This window comes from Thermobia domestica, chromosome 2 (genome assembly GCF_964235325.1).
Source record: "Thermobia domestica chromosome 2, izTheDome1.hap1.1, whole genome shotgun sequence".
Lineage (NCBI taxonomy): Eukaryota > Metazoa > Arthropoda > Insecta > Zygentoma > Lepismatidae > Thermobia > Thermobia domestica.
The window spans coordinates 123,958,008-123,981,751 of NC_137455.1; the positions used below are offsets into that span (position 1 = coordinate 123,958,008).

General features: G+C 36.7%; 1 protein-coding gene across 13 annotated transcripts in view; it reads left to right on the forward strand.

The window, feature by feature from the left end:
* LOC145675292 (zinc finger MYM-type protein 1-like) overlaps positions 1–23,744 on the forward strand; it is a 259,607-nt gene that overhangs the window by 130,216 nt on the left and 105,647 nt on the right. The window contains exon 1 of one of the 13 annotated variants that reach the window (XM_081745728.1): positions 5,757–6,092. The exons of 10 other annotated variants lie outside the window; for them this stretch is intronic. In XM_081745728.1, coding sequence (XP_081601854.1) covers positions 5,790–6,092 — 303 coding nt within the window. In that variant the 5' untranslated portion in view covers positions 5,757–5,789. Of the gene's footprint in view, positions 1–5,756; positions 6,093–14,649; positions 15,004–16,005; positions 16,795–23,744 lie in introns of those variants that run through there. 2 more of the 13 variants (XM_081745721.1, XM_081745718.1) reach the window with 2 other exon arrangements.

Below are 23,744 nucleotides of genomic sequence, written 5' to 3' on the forward strand. Positions count from 1 at the left end.
AAAAGGACTACGGAATATATTTAAGTTAAGCTAAATACAACTGCACAACAAACATGACTGAGTGATTAGCTTTTGTGCTTCTATCGGGAAGTCCGGGATTCAACCATTCTGACAAAGCTTTTCTTCATTCCATCTGTGAATGTGCATGTACTGTGAGTTGGCCGACTTCCTTTCTTATTGTTTTTAAATCGTTATTATTACTAATTACCAGCAGTGACGGTTTTGCGAAGGTTAGGGGGGCGGTCTTTCGGACTGAAGCCCGTTCCCCAAAGTTATGAAATGTCTGCAACAAACGAAATATCTATTAGTTATGCCTTTACTCATAAACTTTAAGCTCCCGTCAAATAAAAATTACGAATGTTTACAAAAACTAAACATGAGTAAGAAAAACCCTTCCCAAAATACTTTTCTAAATCCACCACTGATTCTCAGTATAAATGATTTTTAAGGTTGTATCCGGAAGATTATTGCTAAACATATAAACGAAACGAAATATTAATTATGCCTGTACTCATAAACTTCAAGCACCTCCCAAATAAAATTAGGACTTTTTAGGAAACGAAACAATCAGAAAAATCCCTCCTAAAGTACTTTTCTAAATCCGCTACTGATTATTTGTATAAATTGGTATTCAAGGTTGTATCCGGAAAATTATTGCTAAATCACTTCACAGCTACAGTATAACAGAAATGTGGAAGTACAGTTTGACGGATATATTGAAAAACGTACGCTTTGACGGATAAATAGAAAAACGGGCAAGTTTAACTTTTGCGCTAGAAGCTAGAGTACTAAAAGCTCTTAGAAATGAAACACGGATGACAAACTAAAATGATCTAGAGAAGGAAAAAGATGTCGATAACTCAAAAGTTAAAATAAAGTTAAATAGCCTCTAAAATTGCCCTCAAATACTACATTCTTCATGTTAGCTTTAATTCGTAGAACATGTGCTCCATCCATCTTGATGGTGAATTTCAGAGCGAAATATCGCATTTAGGTCATGGAATTCTTATCTAACTATAGACTATACTATAAAAAAGCTATTTAGATAGAAAAATCATGAAAATAAAAAAAGCCAAAATTTCCAAAATTCTCGTTTTTTTCCCAAAAAAGCCGGCTTTTTATGTGAAAAAACCATCGATTCAAAAAAGCCGGCTTTTTTGCATCTCTAGATTAAAATACGGATTTTTCCTGTAACTTCAACCTATGTCAACATTTTGAAATGTATCAAAATGTATTCTACCGCTGTAAGCTAACAGGGCATACATAGCCTATGTGAGGGATATTATTCTTACATTTATGTATGCATGTAAGACACAAAATACTCATTACGATTTTTTTTACTCCAGAAATCGCGTGATCACAAATGTATTTCTTGTATGGAGAAATTTTTGGGCACCCTGTACTATAAAAATCAATATTCCTGTGAACATGCTCGGTTGGATAATGTATTGATTCGTTTGCAGACCTTTATTTTATTGATAGCTACGAAGAAAAGTCTCGAAGTTTGGCACAAACGGACTTGCTATTTAAAATAACTAAAATTTAAAATAAACTCGAATATTTAGTATTTTATACAAGTTGCAGTTTGTACGAGAGTACGTAGCCTACGCAATTTGCATGAATTGTGGATTCTATTCTGCAGTGAATAATATGTGACTGATTACTTGCTTCTGTTATTTCACATTTCTTTTTCATTTTATCTTTCAAATTCTAGTCGGAAGTAGTAATTTGAAGATCGGAAGATAATAAATAATGGGAACTGGGTAAAATTCTTTGTTCAACATAGAATGGAACTTGTATATGAGGCTACACACGAGTGGCAGTACCTTGAGTAGAGGCTACTGACGTCAGCGTCGCGTTATATGTGGCTGAAGGTCAATTCCGTTTCTACCATGGTTTCTAGTGCAGCGTTGCAATCTTGTTTTCACAGAAAAACACAATGCGTTAGAAAAATGATGGATTGAAGTTTTATGTTCTTTTTCTGTACCAAATCTATATTAGACATGGATTTGCAATATACTATTCAAAATGCACTTTGAACGATCAAAATAATCGTGTATTTATTTTGAAATTATACTCTCTAAGGGAAAGAGGAACGACTTCCGCAAACTGTACATACAGTATAGGCAAGAGAACTAGGCACCACAGAGCTAGCAGTAACATTCAAATCATTTAATAACCAATTCTGTGCAGTGACATACTGTAACTAAGGGAGGCACTCGGGCGCCGGATTGGGGGGGCGCAAAACAGGGCAAATATTTATTTTCACTGTTAGTCAAGGAAAGAAACTAAAGATCATAAGAGTTACTTCAAAAACTTAACAGGACAACGACTCATCAATTTTACTATTATATCCATAGAGAATAAGTTTGCTTCAAAGATATGCCAAAAGAGTCCACGAAGTTAAATTTTATTTGCAGCTTTTTATGTTTTCGTTCAACTTACATCGGTTTAAGAGATTTGCAAAATGTCCGAATATAATACTCGAGACAACAGCTTGACTGTTTGTCATAATTAAATATTCTATTCTAAACCAACAGATTCATTCTACACACGAATATTCCGATATGATTCCAAAAACATTGTGATTTATAGTTATTATGATAAGACTAAGAATATGTCAAACATGCTACTCCTAGATGTTTTGCTAATCCAATACTAATTAGTTTGGTGTTGTATCTTTTACTAAAAATTAAAATAAGCACTGCAATTTTGAAATCAAGTTTTACCACCTGAAGGAAAAATCGAATAGGAGAATTACTGTGTGATGTCAAAATCTAGTGTAGTTGGGGAGCATTTTGGTTTGGATGTCGGGGGGGGGGGAGGTAAGTCGAGTTCTTGCCCCGGGCGACAACTAACCTAATGTTGTGTCGCTGGTTCTGTGATTAGTAGTGAGTTGACCTCGCTATGGGGTCATATTATTACTACTTGATTACATTATTATGTATTTTTATATTATTATTTGTTCCAATGATACCAGTGACAGCGGCTTCTCAAAAATACTACTTTTTTTCATAAGTATTGGCGAGAAACTGAACAACCGATTCGAGGGAACCGGTGCGTAACGCTGAATGATATCACTACACAGGGTAGTTCTGTAACACCTCAAATAAAATTTCTGAGTGTTCAGATTACATGTTGCTTTTGTTGGGTTCGTCATTATTTCCTTGAACGCCTTATATGTGCCTCTTCCCACACACCGGGAATCGAACCACTGTTTCTCGCACTCAATTGTTATTTTGGAAAATTTCCCTCTGAGGGACACTTTCAATACCAGGGGGTTGAGTATTGGCTTGTCAATCTGGAAAATAAAATTACCGTCGCCCCTTAAAATTCTGCTATTCATTCAGAGATTCAAGATTGAAACAAAAAACAAAATGGAAAAGGGGAGGGAGTAAGAGTAAGTTTCAGGGTGCTTTAAAGGCCTCTGCTTCAATGAACAAAGCAATGTCTAGATTAGTGAAACAAAAGACCATTATTGTATTCGTAGCCACGTCCTGTAGGTGTTGGAAAGAGGAACTGCCAGGTCGACATTAACAGACAAAAAAATGAAATGAAATCTTTAAGTTTTACGTCCCACGGTTATGCCGGTTAGGCTAAAGGAGACGGTGATGATGAGAGATGAGTGAAATGGTGGAATGAAGAAAGTGGGAGGAAACGGGAGAACCCCGAGAAAACCCACGAGCACGGTGTTTGTCCACCACAAAGTTCACTTGGCGGAGGCTGGGATCGAACCCGGGACCCCAAGCACCAGAGGTGAACGCTCTACCACTGAGCCACCGCGCCCCCACGACATTAACAGACAAAACATTGGTTGAGACCCCTTTCAGGATTTTTTTAAAGGAAATTTGTCATATGCAGCAGCTAGGGACGTGAAACTAAACAATGCAACAAACATTTACTAACGACATGCCTAAGAGTAATTTGCCAATAATCGATGGACAATTTAAATTTTTCGCTATACTTATTCCGCACAATTATGACAAATTGTACACTTCTGTCTCGATTGTTGAAAACAATGTTTTATAGTAAAATATAATTATCAAATTTATGTTAAATAAATGAAAAACGTGCAGAGATTTAAAAGAAAAATATTGCTTACTGTATAATACAATGGAAATTTGCATTTGTAAAGGAACTGTTGACGAATTTCGATGTTCAATGTTTTATTTTGGATTACAAATTTCAAAATACCGGTCATAAAGGGGCTGGTAAGAAGTTTGTACTGCAATATTTCGGGCCAGTTGGCAACCCTAGCTGTGAGTGCAAACTATTACTTTGAATCCTATTGGCTAGCCTTCCTCACGGTAGTTTTGTTTAAAACAAATGATTAAAACTTGTTTTAAACAATTTATTTTGATTTAAAACAAATTTTACAAGTTTTAAACATTTTGTTTAAAACACGTGTATTTTTAAGGCTTGTTTTAAACATTTGTTTGTTTTGTATTTAATTTAAAAAAAAAAAATATGCCAGAGAAAGAAAATGTCAAAAAGTGCTTCCCATTCAGAAGGGTGTTTTCTTCCCGTGTGAATGTTTTGATTTCTCGTGGCTACAGCAGGTTAATGTGGCAGTTTATTTTGTCTCTTTCTCCCCCTTGTTTTTAGTATTTATTGTATTGTTTAAATGCTTATCAGTTAACCTGCGAGAAAGTGTAGTAGTCGAAGATTGGACTACTTGCAGAACTGATATTAAAAAAATAAATAGAATTATCTTGGAAACGAGTTTTTGTTCTATTCAGAAAAAAAAAACAAAGGGTTCTGAATTGCGGTTCTGAAATTAAACTATCGCAGACATTCGTTGATACAGTATACAGTAAGTTGGTTCTCAGTCTACGTGCAGCTTGGAATTGCTTAACATGGGTTTTACGGGAAGAAAAAAGGACATAATTTGGAGCAAATTTATTAAAGTAACTCCATCAGATAAGAAAACGACCATACGAGCTCGTTGCAAAACATGTAAGAAAGAAATGGTTGGTTTAGTTCAAAGAATGAAGATTCATTATGAAAAATGCAATGCTGTGACAAAGCTGGGAACCCAAAGAGATGGTAGAAGTGTAGATTCGAAAATTGCTTCTGACGATTTTAACTCGGTGATGTGGTTGAGATGCAAGCGGGAACTTCAGGTAAGAATTAATTTTGTATAAGCAATTTCTTTTTCATTAATTATAAAATTTTATTTCGTCCCCGTGCCCCCTCCGTTCTAAATTTTCTTAAAAACTTTACACCCTGGCATGTGAAGTCGGTGGACAAGTCCTGTAATAATTTAATATAATGAGGAGTAGTGGTGCATGACCTCAAAACGCTTCGGTTTTCGTTCGGATTGGCTCGGGTGCAAAGCGAGGCAGCCTCGGTGCTGAGTGTATGACGTCATTCATAGACCCAACGCTTGAATTGCAAGGTCCTTCAGAGAGTGCGACTACGAGAGAATGTTAATTTTTAACAAGCGTGATGGGTAGTGTTTTGCAAATTGTTTTTCTTGTTGAAAGAAAGTGTGTAGTGATTCTATATCGTAAGCTAGCAAAATTATTCAAGTGTTCGTGTTAATGAAAATTTGTACAATTTTCCTGTTTCCATTAAAAAAAAAAAAAAAAAAATAGTGTAGTGTTTTAATTGTTGTGTGTTACATATTTTTAAAATTATTACTGTTTTTCCGGGAAGATATCATATATTAACGCAGGAATCTCGTACCTCGAATGTCAAATGTCCTTGTTAGACGATGCGAAATTAATTTAATTTACTTTTTTGTTAATTGGATTCTGCAGTCCATGAAATAATTTTTAAACGTTAAAATGCCTGGTACAAGGTGTGTTGTTGCAGGATGCAACAATAGTTTGGTGAAAACTAAAAGGGATGATCTTAAAAAACATGTCAAGTACTTTAAATTCCCTGAAGATCCAGAACTACGAAGACAGTGGGTTCAACGTTCTCGACGTGATGGCAAATGGAATCCAGATTCGTGTAAAGTATGTTCGGAGCATTTTGTTTCCAGTGACTTCGAAAGAGATTTAAAAAACGAACTATTAGGACTTCCACTCGTTATGAAGCTAAAAAAGGACGCCGTACCTTCAGTTAATTTGGGCATTGATTCTTGGGTATGAATGTTAATAACCTTAGATATTAGGATGCTGTTTTTATGAAAATACATTATGTATGCATGCCTCTTGGTAAGGTTCTAGATTACTGGTCCCCCATGTAGATTAGTAGGTGGGTAGGTTTCTTTCTGTACTAAAGTTTATAAATTTAACTCATACAGTATTGCCGAGCGAGCGTTAGCGAGTGAAGGCGGGTTAGAGCCCCACAGGGCACGTTGTTTTCTGTCTTCATTACTGCTCAATGGGAAGGGGGACCAGTAATGTAGAACCTTGCCATGCCTCTTCAATGTGATCTCGTATTAGTAAGCTGCATGAGTTTATATATAGATTGTTATTATTATTATTATTATTTTTTATTACAGTATATGTTCACTATTAGTGAAACCCAGAGCCGTAGCCAGAGATTTGAGTGCCCGGAGCGAAATAAAATTTCGTGCCCTCTATACTCGTTTACATCAAGCTTTTCGTTCTGTCGTTTTTTTCTTTTTCTTTCTTTTTTTCTCTGTGCTTAGAAGATAATTATCTTTTGTTATGCTACGCTTAATTTTTATCAGGCTGCTTGGACAGACCATTACAAAAGCCAATAGCGTTCATTATATATTCTTTTGCAAGTAAGAGCTGTTTTCAAGAGGCTTATTTTGGACTTGACAAAATTACTTTTGGTTGGTACACAGACTATCGATAAGAAATTAACATTAGAAACTACGTGCTTTTAAAATGTTCGAAATGGGTGGCAGCATTAATTACCAGCAATATTTGTAAACTTTTCAAAATTTATTTTGTATGTGATCACATAAATAACATTTTAATATCAATTCTTTTGCGATAAAAAATATTTTGTGAAATTAACGGAAATTCAGAAGGGGACTTTTTTGCGAATTTCTGAATATTAATCGATGGTTAATTCCTGTTTCGCAGAATATCTTATTAGTGTGCAACGTTTGTCAAGTGTACTCATTCGTGCTTCGCAGAATCGCATGAAAACTTTTGGTAGCACCTCAATATTAAAAATATTTGGCGCAAGGAACAAAACACCAATCTAAATCTAAAATAGTGCGGACAAGTGCACAAGTATCGCATAAGTGCAATCGTGATTTACTGCAATAAGAACAAATCGCAAACACACATATAGGCTAAAAAATAAAAAATCATTTGCATTGAACAATAATGGCATGAACCCTAATAAATTTAGTATACAGTCGCGAGTCTTAATATCATCTTGTCTTCATTCAATTGTAATTTCAGCTATTAAAATGAATGGAATACTGCACTAAAGTACGGAATAAAGCCAACCTTACACCTAAACCTACTCTTAAGAACCCGGCTGCGACTGTCTAAACGTCTCCACAATCTTCTCCGCAAAGTTAAATTGCCTGCTTCCAGCAGCTGCATTCTCGGACTGTTCCTGCTTCAAAAGTAGAATGAACCTGTATATACAGGGATGATTCATGTCTACTTCCTTTTAAACTTGAAATGGTAACCTTGACATTGCTTGTGCTTTTCTCGCTGTTGTTATCAGGTTTTTTTTTTTTTTATTTGTCCGGAAATATAATTAGAACAACGTGAGAAGTCAAATAACAATCCAGTATTGCTGCATTTACGGGTGGAAGGTTGCATTCAAATCCTCAGCATAGGTGTCCACCAAGTAGTCTAGGAAAACCTGTGCCTCCAGGATGTCGGGTGCATCGTCTTGTATATATGGAAATGAATCAGAAATGTCTTCAAGAGGAGCAAGTGGGAGTACATCTGCTCTCCTAATCTATTTGTCATTATCAGCCTTGCAAAATGGAGCCAACCCAATATATTGTATCTTTCTCCATATAGATTGAGTAAAATGAAACAAAGAAATGCGTAATGTCGCTTACTGGAATATGTCTCTTGTAGCGTTTATTCCCACTTGTTCAAAGTCAATCATAAATTCTTGCACATGAAACTGGAAGCAGCAATCTTCAACTTCTTCCTTTATTTGCTGAAGCATGGATGTGTTACGTTCTACGATTATGCCGGCTAGGCTAAAGGACACGGTGATGATGAGGAATGAATGAAATGGTGGAATGAAGAAAGTGGTAGGAACAGGAGAACCCCGAGAAAATCAACGCACATGTTGTTTGTCTACCACAAAGTTCACTTGGTACGAGCTGGGATCGATTCAGAGACCCACTCACCAAAGGGGAACGCTCTACTACTGAGCCACCGCCCCTTGAGCATGAGTGTGTACAATGATTAACTTTTGCTTTGCAATAAGCCGAAGAGGAGTGGGAAAATGCCCGAAATACTTTCCGTGCGATGTATATAACTATGAAAATAGTGGACAGATTTTAAATGTTACATTCATGACGGTCTTTTCTTTTCTTTCACTTTACGGTGTGCTTATATACTAGCCATCTTGACTTTCTCAATAATTTATGAAATAATTTACAATTTGTTAGTGTTTGTTACTTACAATTTGTATGTGTGATTACAATATTACGATGGAATCAATTTCTCCGTATGTAATACAAATATCGGCATACTTATGGTGCAGTACTGGCTTTCCACAAACTTATGTAAATATATATATATATATATATATATATATATATATATATATATATATATATATATATATATATATATATATATATATATATATATATCATTCTGCGAAAAAGGAACACATGTATTTGATTACTTTTGTTCTTCGTAACATGGCAACGCTGAGCGTTAGGAACAGTTTGAACCCCTTTCTGCGAAGCAGGAACACGTTGATCGATGGAGCTGAAGGATATGTTTAATCTTTGTATTTAAAATCCAAAATATAGTTTGGCTACTACATAATTAATGAATGAAAGTAATAAATTTAAGGTTACTTATTATTAATTAACATTGACAATACACTAACACACATACAAGCACATATATACATACTGTGTGTATATGTTTTGCATTACGCACACACACACAAATATTCTGGTGATACAAGTAGTTGATGGAGAAATGATCCCAATAAATTCTTTCAGATTGGAAACAGTTCGTTTATCAATGAAAAAGTCGAAATTCGTTGGGTTAAGTTCTGTCAAGCTTCTATTCTACAACTGCTTCAATTTCGAAACTAGCTATTATTTTCCCTTGTGTGCTTTCAGTTTAAATATTCCCACGCAAACAGTAGGTTGCATGAGTCTCTTCGCTCCTCTCATTTTCATACCTTAATTCTCACCGTCGTAATTAATCTGATTGGGAGAAAATCGGGATTAACTAACCAAACGCATCACCATCAAAACGCTGAACACGTATTTCAGACTTTGACCGTTTCTGATTTTGAAGACGTTTCTGCACACACTATAGTGATTACTCGGCACGTTGTGTATTACATCGCCATTAGCAAATGATATATAATAACTTTTTATGTAGTAAATAAAGGTTTGTGACTGTTATCGAAACATTTGGGTTGCGAGCTGAGCTTGGAAGAAATTTTTTACGAAATATATTTCTTTGAAACACGGACAACAATATTTAATAGGACACCAATGCTTTTACGGGGCGCCGCGTCCGTTTACTCTTGACACATTGTTTCTACTTGCTCGTTCGGTACCTTCTTGCCAGTGATGACAAATTAGCCTATTTTTGGCTAAATCTAGCCTATTTGGAGAGGCGTTTAGCGATACAAATATACCAACTGCTTATAGCCTTAAATATAGCTTACTTTATGAAACTCTTTTGCCATTTTTGCCTTTTTCATTAGCCGTTAAATTAATTCTAAAAATACTTTCTCTTTCAAAATAAAGTAATATTTCTTAAGAAAAAATAGCCTATTTGTCATTATATATCATCGTATTAATGAGTTTCTTTAGACAGAGAGTATGTTATTCTACGCAACAAACTATTTTTTTTTTTTTTTTTTTACTCTTCTTCTTTCTCCCCACTCACAGATTTACAACAATATTTTTGACTCAGAATTTCAATGTCGCTCCCGTACTGGCCCCATTATTTGCTACTTTTTAATTATTTTATTTTTCACATTTCATTACAAGAATGAAACTTTTCTAATACAAATTTAGTAAACTGTTCGTTTCTTCAAGCTACAAAGATTGTTTTCGTTTATTAAAGGAAGCAAATAGGATATCTAACTAGCTTGAAAACTCTCAATGCAATCATGATGATTCATGTGGAAGTACGGAAAAAATGAGAAGTGTTTGTAAGGACTATAGCCTGCCGAAAGAAGTACTACAGAAAATTGGGACAATGACAGGCTACACAAACACAACCAATCCAAAATCCAACGGATGTATGCAGTTCCAGCCCCTCGGCTAGTTGCGACGTCATCGATGATTACTTACTTCAATTCAACTGATAATTTGGGTTTTGACTTTCACAAATCAGATGAGTTTGATGAATTTTTTTGTAATTAAGTCACACATGTTGCTTGTTAGTTTTCAGCATATAAAATTCAACATTTCAAATTTTACTACAACTCACTTCTAATCTTGCACACAAAAAAAGGGGTTTAAAATCTACAATGTGGGTTACGCGTTAGCAGTTCAAAATCTAGCCATGTTTTTGCGTAAAAAAGCTTATTTCTGAAGCCCATCTAGCCTATTTTCTTCAGAGGTTGTTGGCAACACTTCCTCTTGCTATCAGCACCCGGGACGACGGCCCCGTTCGCTGCCTTCTCCCGTAGCTACGGCTCTGGTGAAACCAGATCATTATGCAAATGAATGTTGTTTATAGATAGCTATGTCAATTGTAATAATCTGCTATTTATACTTACTTTAAGCGTAACGTAAGTAGACAGACATTGTAACTACCTTAGTAATTGCCATAGCAACGATTTGTTGCCAGCTACTCAGTCTCGTAACTAACAGGCCAGCAGGGCCTGCAATGCGTTTCGAAGGTTAACTCTATGATGTTAATAATTAAAAAAAAAAAAAAAAAGTTGTATAGGCTGCTATTTCATATTTTTCTCAACATTGTTCTGCAATCTTCTAACATTTTCAGGTTAGTGATTAAAAATCCAGTTTGGTGCGAATACTGTATAGACACTGTGATAGTTTTATAATTAACGTCAATGAAAAAAAAAAAAAAAAATCTAAAGGTGAGACATACATCAATTGACAGATCGAATCAAACGGATAACCGTAAAAGCTCATGCGTTTTTGTTTTTTTTTTTAAAGAAAGTCGGGAAAAGGAAATTATTTTGTGAACAAACAAAAAGATACTATACGTTAACCACGTCACTTATCAAAATGAAACTGATATTGAAATATTCCCTCATCAAATAGTTAAAAATTGTGATTAACACTAAAACTTTAAGTTTTGTTTAACTATGAAATTTGTTTAAGTTTCATTTAACTGTGAAATTTGTACAGATGAGACATATCATCCGTAGATAACATAGAACTGAACAAAATGAGGTGTCTGAGATAAATTATTGTGCGTACTTTTTGAGAAAATCAGAGAAACGAATTTTATGGCGCTTAAAAGTATATCGTCCATTGGCAATAATAAATTGTTTTATTATACCGAGGGAGATTATTTACTTATTTTCGGCATTTGATAAAGTACATTATTCAGTAGCGAATTGTATTTATTGTTGTTTGATGATGCACATCCTCCCAACAATGATGCACATACAACTTGTGAACAGAAAAGATTTAACAGCATTCAATAATTTTCGGATGAGAGGCTCAGATACAGCTATTCTTTTATTTTAGAGACCGCGGTGGCTCAGTGGTAGAGCGTTCACCTCTGGTGCATGGGATTCCTTGTTCGATCCCAGCTCGCGCCAAGTGAACTTTGTGGTGTTCAAACACCGTGTGCGTGGGTTTTCTTGGGGTTCTCTCGTTTCGTTTCCTCCCACTTTCTTCATTCCACCATTTCATGTACTTATCATCACCGTCCCCATTAGCCATACCGGCATAATTGTGGGACATAAAACTCAGAGATTTCATTTTTCCTTTTTCTTTTCTTTTTTAAATAAATCATTTTAACCTCTCTTGTATTTTGATTCATTAAAACTATGAACGCGGAAGACGAAATGTATTGCAAAAAGTGCGATTAGAAGTCAAAGTAGAGAAATAGTACAATCTCAAAGCTTCTTTGAAAAACAATAGGGTTGTCAACTGGCCGGTTTTACATCGGCCTGGCCGGAAATATTACTGTAACTTTGATTAAAGCTGGTGACCGGTACAAACTTCTTACCAGACCCTTTACGACTGTTTTTTTTTTTTTTTTTTAATTGTATCTAGTTCGAAGCAATTTCCTAGTTCAAAGTATAGATTTAAAAAGTAACTTTCATTCTGTAAATCCAAAACTGTCACCTTTCATTATCTATCAACGATCAATATATTTTGTTCATCTGTTTAGATAATTTTGAAGAGATGACAGGGATTATGTTAGGAAAGATTTGAAATTTACTTGTAAGGAATTTTATACATTTATTGAGAGTGAAAAAGGACTTCTTAAAGCAATTGCCTGTAGTTGAAGTATAAATATAAAGAATAAATTTCATTTTCCAAATCCAAAATTGTCACGTAAAGATTAACACCTATACTTTTGTTAATCTGTTTCGATAATTTTAAAGCAGTGACAGTTACTGGTAAATACAATAAAATGATCAATGCCAATTTCAGTTTCTTATTTATAGCACAATGAATCTATTAAGCTTATTAGTGAATGTACCAACGATATGCAGAATGCAGGTGCTAATGCACTTTTGTTCACGATAGTGCATTTCCTCCTCATGGATTGGTCCGAACAGAGATACTTCACACTTAGACCTACATCATAGGGAATTTTGAGGGAGTGTCGGTTTTTAATTTTCCAGAGTTGGTAACCCTAAAAACGAAAGCGCAGCCATCCAGTGTTGCCAGGTCTCCTGATATTCCAGGAGATTTCCTGGTTTTTCAAGTTATCTCCTGGTATACTGATTTTTCTTTAAAAAATGTTGAAAACTCCTGGTTTTACGCATGATCCGAAAGCTCTTAGAAAATGTAGAGTTCAGAAACCAAAAGTTCTTATCTGCAGATGAAATGTACTTTGCAGCAAAAGTTTCCCTATCCATGGCATCAAGAAATCTCCCAAATTATGGACTGCAAGATTTTTAACTCAGCTGTCTTGAATTATATATTGAAGCAGTACATCAAATTCGAAAAAGATATGAGCTCCTCCGTGGCTAAGCGGTTAGCGTACACGATTTTGGCGTGGAATAACCGGGTTCAATTCCCGGTGGGAACTTATGTGGTTCGGATTCCACGTTAATTAGTAGGTCCACGTCTCACATAGCCTTGCTGTTGAACGAAACGTTAAACTCAACTCAACTCAACTCGAGAGAGAGATACGCTTCATGATACCGTCATGAAACATTTGGAGATGATTAGCCCATCAAATGAGATTAAAGAAATCGGCACAATCAATTGCTCCTCTCGTAGCTGACTTTCCTAATGATATAGAATAGAATAAATTGGAACAAGTAGACACAGAATGGAGGTTATTGCGAAACACAGATTTGTAAACTGAAAATGATGTTTCTGTTCAAGATTTTTGGATGCTTGTCAGGAGCGTCATTTCAGATTTTGCTTAGGGGGATTAGACCCGTTGATATAAGTAAAATTTTGCACATTTCATTGATTCGCTAGTATTCTATTGATAAAATCAATATAAATCTCCAACTCAGGGAGGGCAATTGCCCCTCCCCGCTCTCTCTAAATGACGCCTCTGATGCTTGTTAGTAAAAAAAAGTAGATAGTCTAACCAGTTAATATTTCCGAATTTATCCACATTCGTTATGTCTTTGCTCTACCTTCCTCAAGTGTCACTGTAAAAAAAAAAAAAAAAAAAAAAGTGTTTTCAAACGTAAATTTGATTAAAACGAAACAGACAGATTTGATACCCAAACTTTGCAAGGATTGCTGCACACAAGAAGTCTCACTTCTAACAACTCATGCTAGGATCCCCTGTGAATCGCTCTCTGACCAGCAGAGTCAATGTTAATATGTACGCAGATAAAGATGATTAGCCTTTTATTGGTAAGTACAATCATTGATGGGTTCACTGTTTGCCTTGTAAAAAAAATAATCATCCTAATTAACATCTTTAGATATTAAATTGTATCTCCTGGATCTTTCCTGGATTTTGGATAAGAATTTTCCTGATTTTTCGAAAAATTGGTTGGCAACACTGCAGCCATCATTTCTTAAATACTTTGATTACAGCAGGGTGCGGTAGCTATAGGCAAAGTAGCAAGTCTCTTGACAGTTCGCAACGGCGTTGCCACTAATGACATAAATAAACACGTCTACCTACACAAACAGGCGGTGCCTATTGGATCATGTCAATAAAAATGAGTAACTACTCCTGAGAAGTTGTGCTGGAGAATCGGGGTAATTACACCTGGAGTGATCTCCTCCCTCAATTTCGTATCAATAAAACAAGCCACTACTCAGGTCTAGACTGCTCCAGATATATGAACGTTTACTCGCGCTTCCTCTGCGCGTAGTAGTGAGTCATATCAATAAAAGGAGTCGTTACTCATTTCTCTCATCTGTCGGGCGGTCATTTCGTTGTGGTTAAACTATTGCGCAGTATCCGAAACGCCATGGAAGGGACAAGAAGCGACGAGAGTTTCAATCAGAGTGCATTTGTGGATATTATAAAAGAGTTTCCAGTGTTATTTTCAAAGTCACAGCTACCGGAAAGTAAACGAAGGAAAGCCGAAGCTTTGAAAGCAATTACAGTGAAATGCAACGAAATATCAAATACGCCAATGACTGAGACACAAATCCAAAAGAAAATATTTAATATTCGATCGAGAATAAGACAAAAAACTGATGTGAAAAAAACTGGAAAGAAGAAAGTAATACTGAAACCATGGGAACGAACACTATTGAAGCTAATGGATGCTGATTCAGATCCAGCAATATCAAGATTAAAAAAGGTAAGTTCTATTGTTCTGAAGCCGAAGCGTTTGATATGTATTAATTTGGAACTTCTAAATCGTCGTCGCGAAGATGTTTAACAGCTTTAAGTAGAACAAATCAACATAGAATCAAACTCGGAATTTTGTCTGTTACGATTCATATTTTAGTTTGGAGAATAGGAAAACGTTCACGTAACGCAAGGAAATTCTAATCTTTTCGTCATTATTTAATGCGCCACTCCGAGTTTCGGTCAATTCTTCTTCTTCTTTTTTTTTTAAGTGCTAACTACTCGACATTTTCTTTCTTGAAACTATAAAGTTTTTAAAATCACCATTTGCAACATTTCTACACAGTTTACAGCGTAGAATATATATATATATTTTTTTTTAACGCTGCAAAACAATCATTTATTCTGCCATGTTTCACACGAAGTCACCTACTGAGATTGCTCCATAAATTTGGAGGTTACCCGCACCACAAAGCAGTCTCTGAATTTTATTGATACCAAACGCGAAGAGTCTCGATAGTGATAGCAACACTGATTCAGAAGAAGATACTGACGGTAACTTATCCTGGATAGAAATGTATGTGAGAGTTTTCCTTTACGTATGCATACACCAGTGGCGTATTTAGGGGGTGGCTATTGGGCTAACCCCCCCCCCCGAAAAATATTAATTTATATATAATAACTGTATACCTACATAGACCCGGTATATATAACCACTCAGGAGAATGTGCATAGCACCCCCCGAAACAAAATCCTAAATACGCCACTGCCATACACATAGATGAAAAATATTGGATATTTCATTTTTATTTATGGAATGCAACGTCTACTAGCAATGCTCTAGATATACATAAATGAAAAGGCACAACGTACGAATTATGAATAATACCTCATATTTTAGGTTCATGGCGAATATATATTTCAGTTGGCAACGCTGATAAGGTAACTTTTCTGCCTCTCAAACCACGGTCAGATATCAACCAAATCGCGAAGAGCATTACGCCACTCAAGTGCAAAGTTGTTCTGTGCCGTGTTTACTCAGCTCGAGAATGCAGGTGTGGTTACTTCAAAGGGGCGGGGCTTCTGCGAGGTCAGCCGAAACGAGTAGTGCTGAGTTATTTTATTGATACCAATGCGAGTAACTACTCCAAAACGGGGAGTAATGAGTAACTTCTCCGTTTCATTGAAATCGTCCATTACCTATAGACTGAAATTGTTACGGCAGAATGAAAAAAACATTTATGTACAATGCGGGACTATAATATACTCAAAATGAGAAAACCAGAGGAGATAACGAAAGATAACCATCGCCACACAGCCTATGTAGGCTATGTTATTTTAACAAGAAAAAGCGTTTCAACATTTTTCGTTAATTTTATCTTATAAACAAATATTTTCTTTTCTTCTTACATCTATATTGGCCTACAGAGATTCATTTCAAACATGAAACATGGCAGGGAACATTGGCCTTGCAAAGCGTGGCTACATAATTGGCATGTATAACAACGGAAAAACAAAATCTGAAATAGCTAGAGAATTAGGAATAACAAGATATACGGTTAGGTACTGGATTCGACGCTTTAAAGAGAAAGGTGAAGAAGGGTTGAAAGATAAAATGAGAGTTGGCAGACCTCGATGCACAAGCGAGGAGCAAAATGCAGCAATTCTCCAAGAAACAAACGCAAATCCATTCAAAACCGCGACAAACATTCAAAGGGAGTTAGGGTTACAGTGCAATGTAAGGACAGTTAGAAGACGCGTGCATTCTGCAGGCATACACCACAGAAGAGCGACTAAAACAGTAAGTACATGTTTGTGTAGTCTTTTAGTCCAGCAGATGTAGTCCAGTCATATTAAACCAAAAAAGGCCTAATAGAAGGGAAAAAATATAGTTTTGATACTTTGCCATAATACTTTTTGGTGTCCAGTAGTTGAAAAAAAAAAAAAAAAAAAAAACTTCCCATCCCTAGGTGTGCTCGCCTTCCTCTAACCCCCACATAAAACAGCTCATTTTGACGTTTTTCAAGTTTAATTTAAGTTTATCTATGCAAAATGCTATCTTAAGATAATAAAACGTGCGTCATCGCCGATCAATCGCCACCAAAAATTCTAAAGTAATAAGATTATATTTGCACCGTGGTTCCGATTCAGGGACCTCCAGATTACTGGTCGAGCGCCTTGACCACTGAACCTCGATCACTACGCGCTAATGAGTAAGTGTTTAAGTTAGGTTTCTTTGCCTGCACTTACAAATTTCTACGTTATTTTTGTATTAGTAACTTGAAATGTTCTTAAATCTTCGGTTCACAATTTTTTCTTCTCCACACCAGACTATAGATAGTACAGATTTAATTCTCAAACTCTGCATTTAGTTTCAAAGCAATCGCCATTAACTGGTAAAGCAATTTTGTCCGCCACGATACGTGGTTTTTGCCGCATCTTCCTAGGCGTTCGGAGCTTAAGGGCTGTCTACCTGCAGTCTCAGTGGACCATGGTGAAAGACTACTTGTTAGAGATGCGCGATTGTGAGATGTTACAATCGAAACGTTTCGATTGTTTGAACCTCTCGAGACATTTCGATTGTTTGAACCTCTCGAGACATTTCGATTGAGATTTCCTTAACGAGAGGTTCTTAGCGAGATGTTCTTACCGAGAGGTTCTTAGTGAGATGTTCTTACCGAGAGGTTCTGACCGAGATGTTCTTACCGAGAGGTTCTGACCGAGATGTTTCTAACGAAACGTTTCGTTTAGATGTGGCATCTATTGTCGTACTGGACAATCGAAGTCTTAAGGGAGAGGTTCTAAACTAGATGTACGAAGGGCAGGCATTTCTGTTAGTCTATATACATAAAAATGAAAGTATGTGTGTGTGTGTGTGTGTGTGTGTGTCTATCTGTTCTTTATGGACTCTTAAGCCATTCATCCGATCGCCATGAAACTTCGGGAAGTTGTTGAGTACATTCCCGGGAAGGTTTTTTTTGACATATTACATGTATCCTCAGTGGCGTAGACAGGATTTTTGGGGGGTCACTTATAACCACCCGATCGCTATGAAGCTTTAGTAAGTTAACGATTAAAGAGTATAAAAATCTGTTTATTATACTCTTTAGCGGGCGTCAATGACCGAGACTATAGTAGCTGTAGGCCTACTGTCAATGGCGTAGCCGGAAAGGACTGACCTGGTTCAGCCTTCCCATTAGTACCATCGAATATAATTTTGTATACACACACTGTATATATTTCATTTCTATGATCCCGACGTTCCGATGTTTCTTTTAAATTTATCTTAAAGCAAGTATTGTAATGACATGTTCAGAAACCTAACTTCCCAAAAGCTCTGCATTGAGCCCTGAATAAGATATATTTAAACAGATTTATGGGCATTACCCAGTGGAGTAACAGGATGGTTTCGGGGTCTGGATATACGAAATTCATAAAAATTGTTAAAGTAAAAGCTAAAATTTCATTTTCAGTCAATGCCAGATCCCCCCTAACCGCGAAAGTAAGTCCTGTCTAACGGACCCCTCGAAATTAAGCCCGTAACGTATGGCGGATGACGTCCCACGGCGAACACGCAATCCGGGGAAGGAGGAAGGAATAAAGGATGTGTCCGGGAAGAAAGCGACCTGGGACCTGTGGATTAGGTATCGTCTCAGCATTTGCCTAATGTGAATGAGAAAAACTCAGGAAAAATCTCTCAAAATGGCTGCCTTGAAAAAGCTATTACACCTTTACGACCAAGTGACCCCACCGGGAATCGAACCGGGGATTGTTCGCACCAAAGGCAAGAGCGGTAGCGACTACACACTGTCAAGCTGTAGATCTACGCCTGCTGCTGGAAAGGCTGTTAAAACTAAACATTCGAAAGTTCAATTATTCGTTATTGATTGATACATTTTTTATGGGAATTACCGGCAGGAACGGCCTTAAGCCCATAACGTCTAAAAGATGACTTCCCTCGGCGAGCACATCACCCTGAGAAACGGAAAGAAGAAAGGAATGAGGAGGGAAGAAAGTGGCATGCTGGGACCTACTTGTTAAGTACCATCCCGGCATTTGCCTGGTGTGAGTGAGGAAAACCCAGGAAAAACCTCACTCAGGATGGCTTACCTGAGAAAGCTGTTACATTTTTTCGACTAAGTGACCCGACGCCACTGCTCGCACTGAAGGCGAAATCAATTATTCGTGTCGTTCTCTATCTTGAGAATATATATAGTGTCTATATATATATATATAAGAATGAAGAACAATTTCCAATAAGAAACGAAACTTTAAATGATGTTATGTAATTCAACACGAGTTGCTTTCAATTCTCTTTGTCCTTTTTTTTTTTTAACAAAATGTTTATTGAAAGAAAGAAAGAAACAAATAGCTTTCAGCAGCGTTTATGTACTGCACAGTCCATCTTCCTTTCCTTTTCTTTCCAATCTGATTATACATACCATACATTAAACAAGGACATCTGTTCCACAACACTTGCTATAATCTTTATTGTTGTGCCATGAACGAAATGTTGATAATAGCGAAAACCTGTTGATTGATTGATTGATTTTGAGTTTTACGTCCGTTCAGCAGCGAGGCTATATGAGAGGTGGACCTACTGATTAACGTGGAATCCGAACCACATGAGCTCCCGCCGGGAATCGAACCCGGGTCTCCCACGCCAATAGCGAAAACCTGTTTTTGTGCAAGAAATGACAACAAAATTGGTCTTAGACTGTATGGAATTGGCGCGAGCCAATAAAAGCGAAGTACGAATATTCAGGTTGAAACCTGCTCCTGCTCGCTAATACACACAATTGCAGACGATCTCCCTTAGCGAATGCAACAATCGAAAGGAACCTTTCGATTGTACAAACCTCTCGCTAAGCAATCGAAACAATCTATAAGCGGAACCTCTCGATAAGGAACCTTTCGATTGTTAGAACCTCTCGCAATCGCGCATCACTACTACTTGTATGCGCATGTGGCCTTGAGTGCTTTCGTGGCTGTGACGTCATCGTACTGGCTTTCCACAACAGGAAAAGGCGCGGCTGGTAGGGACAAGCATGTGCCTGGTTAAATGATATCGAAAATTAACTAACTAACGAATGGAAGGTTTGTAATAAATAATGATTAACGGTTACAAAGATTTATAACAGCGTTTCCCAACCGGTGTGCCATGAGTGGACTGTTGGTGTGCCGCGAGGAAATTTAAACAAAATTATTAATTCTATAGCAATCAAACTGCAAGACAGGGAAAAATGTACATTTGTATTTCACATTACTATGAACCTCTATGAATCTACAATTTTAAGTTTCATACTGACTGACTTTTCTGTACATTTTTTACGTTGAAAAAAGTATTTATCGTTGTTATGGCCATTATTGCTTCATTATTGTTGCAGACAATTTCGTAACTTGAAATTTTAAAATATCATTCAATCCTTTCGATAAAGCAAACATGCATATAAATTACCTACATTTGTGTTTTAAAAGTAAGAGATTTGTTTGTTCGTTCATTATTTAGTGATCTTCCTTCTTTGTGAAAGGTTGGATACAGTTTTCGAGAAAGGAATTGTATTTTTTAGAAACCTGAGTCCTATATTTCATTGCAGTTGTTGTCAACTTTTAAATTAGAATGGAAAATATGCATTATGATTTATCACGGGGGAAAACCAGTGATCGAGCTTTCTTCTCTGTGAGATCAGTAATCACAGAGAAAAAAATACCACTGTATTTTATATTTACAAGTAATAATAATATCTATATGAGTGTGCCGCAAGAATTCAAGTTATACCTGTAGTGTGCCGCAAGTTGAAAAAGGTTGGGAAACGCTGATTTATAACATTGTATTGGACCAAGAGAATAAAGTATCCATCTCCCATGTCATTAGGGTTGCCAACTGGCCGGTGTTTTACCGGCCTGGCCGGATATATTGCTGTTATTTTGATTAAAGCCGGTTACCGGCACAAACTCCTTACCAGCCCCTTTATGACCGTATTTTTTTCAAATTTGTATCTCTAAAATAGTTCGAAACAATTTCATTTAGTTCGAGGTATAGATTTGAAAAGTTACTTTCATTCTGTAAATCCAAAACTGTCACCTTTCACCATCCATTAACGATTAATATATTTTGTTCATCTGTTTAGATAATTTTAAAGAGATGACAGGGACTGGATGAGGGAAAATTTGAAATTTAGTAGTAAGAAATGTTATACATTTACTGAGAGTGAAAATTGACTTCCTAAGGCAATTTCCTATAGTTGAAATACAAGTTTAAAGAATAAATCTTATTTTCCAAATCCAAAATTGTCACGTAAAGATTAATATACTTTTGTGCATTTGTTTCTTTAATTTTAAAGTGGCAGTTACTAGTAAATACAATAAAATGATCAATGCCGATTTCAGTTTCTCATTTATAGCACAATGTATCATTTATAAGTTTATTAAGCTTATTAGTGAATGTACTAAGGCTATGCAGAATACAGGTGCTCATACACTTTTTTCAAGATAGTACATTTCCTTCCCGTAGATGGGTCCGAACAGAAATACTTCACACTTACTTTATAGCATAAAATATTTTGAAGGGGTGTGCCGGTTTTTGATTTTCCAGAATTGGCAACCCTACATGTCATGGGCGATATTGTGGGGGCATTTTTACACTCAGATTTTGAAATTTTTGTTCATTTTAATCATAACTTTAAATAATTATATATACAGTACATATTTAGGGGACCCCTCCAGAGTTACAAAGTTAAGAACGACTACAGTAAATATAGGAACATGGTAGATTCTCAAACAATTAAGGAAGCACGGTTGCTCAGTGGCATAACGCTCACCTCTTGTGCAAAGGGTACTGTACTCATTCGCTTCTCGGTCAAGTGAGTTCGTGGTGGACAACATCGTGTCCGAGTTTCTTAGGGTGTTCGCGTATTTTCATTCCACCAAATTATCCCATAATCTTTCAGTTGCGTTTATCGTTTCTCCTTTAGTTCACGGGACATAATCATGGGACACTGAACTAATAATTTCAGGTTTTTTTTTTTTTTTTGTACAATCAAAAGAAAGCTATTTATTTTTCATATTGAATACCAAAAACTAATTTAACATATAACAAGCAAAACAAGAAATTTCCTTCCATTCTATCCAAGATATATATATTATTACACACTAAACAGTTATTTTCCACAATAAATAGCAAAAGACGATCTAGTACTCCTGCCATCCTAGTATCTCTAACAGTACTAACTGCACTTATCACTGTTTCTCGAATTTGTTGTAAATATTTTGTCAAGTGCTGTGTAATCTAGTAATCACTACCTGCTCGCTATCAAGTCCTTTACCGCTACGAAGATAAATTAACTACAAAATGAGATAAGGGCTGATGTTCTTGCAATTTCTTTGAGGTGCTTTGTATATGCATATTTTATTTCTATAAAGGTAACCAAGAAAGTTCTGTCATTTTTTTGTGGAGGTCTATGTTGAATTGGCTTTCACACCGTGAGTTGAATGCGAATGGAGATACGGCGATGGTCAGTTGTTGGTGTTGGTATATTCAACATACTACCTGGTTGTGGCAGTTCAGTTACACCGTGATCTTGCATAAGGACATAGTGAACACGGGACCTTCACAGTGTGTCATAAGTTCGTGTATGCTGTACGAGTTCAAACTGGGGTCAAACGCCGCTACAGCGGGGTGGAAAATATGCCAAGCCTTTGGTGAGAGTGTCGTGACTACGCGGACAGTACAGCGGTGATTTAACAAGTTTAAGGACGGTGACGAATCACTCGAAGACGCACCACGTGCCGGAAGACCAACACAAGTACAGATAAGCAGGCAGCAGTTGAGGCGAATAGTGGCCAGTCATGAGAAACTGGGACTACAATTCAGTGTGAGTGGAGAAACCAGTCGGGAGCACCTCCACCAACTTGGGAAGCACTACAAGTTGGGTCAATGGATCTCGTATGATTTGACTTCGGGCCAGAAGGCAACGCGAGCAGACACCTGTGTTCTTTTGCTGTCTCGTCTGGGGAAGGAGCCATTTCTGAACAGGGTGTTGACATGTGATAAGAAATGGGTCCTGTATAAAGCTCCACAACACCATCAACATTGGTTAGCATCCCATGAACTGATTCCAAAACAGCTGAAACCAGCACTGCGCCAGAAGAAGATCCTTCTGTTTGTTTGGTGGACTGCTCGCGGCATCGTGAACTGCTACCATCTGGTCAGAGCATCAATAAAACTGTGTGTGTACTGTGAGCAATTGAGCCGTGTTCAAGAAAAACTCAAAACCCTAGAGCCAGCACTTCTGAATCTCAAAGGGTCCTCCTGTTACAGGACAGCGCTAAGCCCCACGTGGCTAGGATGATCCGGGACACCATTCTACGCCTGGATGGGAAACAGTAGGCATACTCCCCGGACATTGCATCATCTGATTATCACCTGTTCCATTCCATGGCTTTCCAGAACGTTGGCAGAAGGTCGTTGATGGTGATGGGAACAATGTTTAATCTTCCAGGTACGTTTTATGTGGCATATGGATGTTCGAAGGTGGTGGGTGAAAAAGAGACAGAACTTTCTTGGTTACCTTTACATATATATTTTTAGAACACGATAAAAGTCTTTAACGTTCTATTTTGTGCAAATGTTTAACAGTAGTTTGTCGTGGCGTATATTTTGACACGAATATTCAAAGAACTGTCAATTTTACCAAACTTCTTGTACAAATTCAAATTCAATGAATAAGCCATCGGTGATTTCAAATAAGT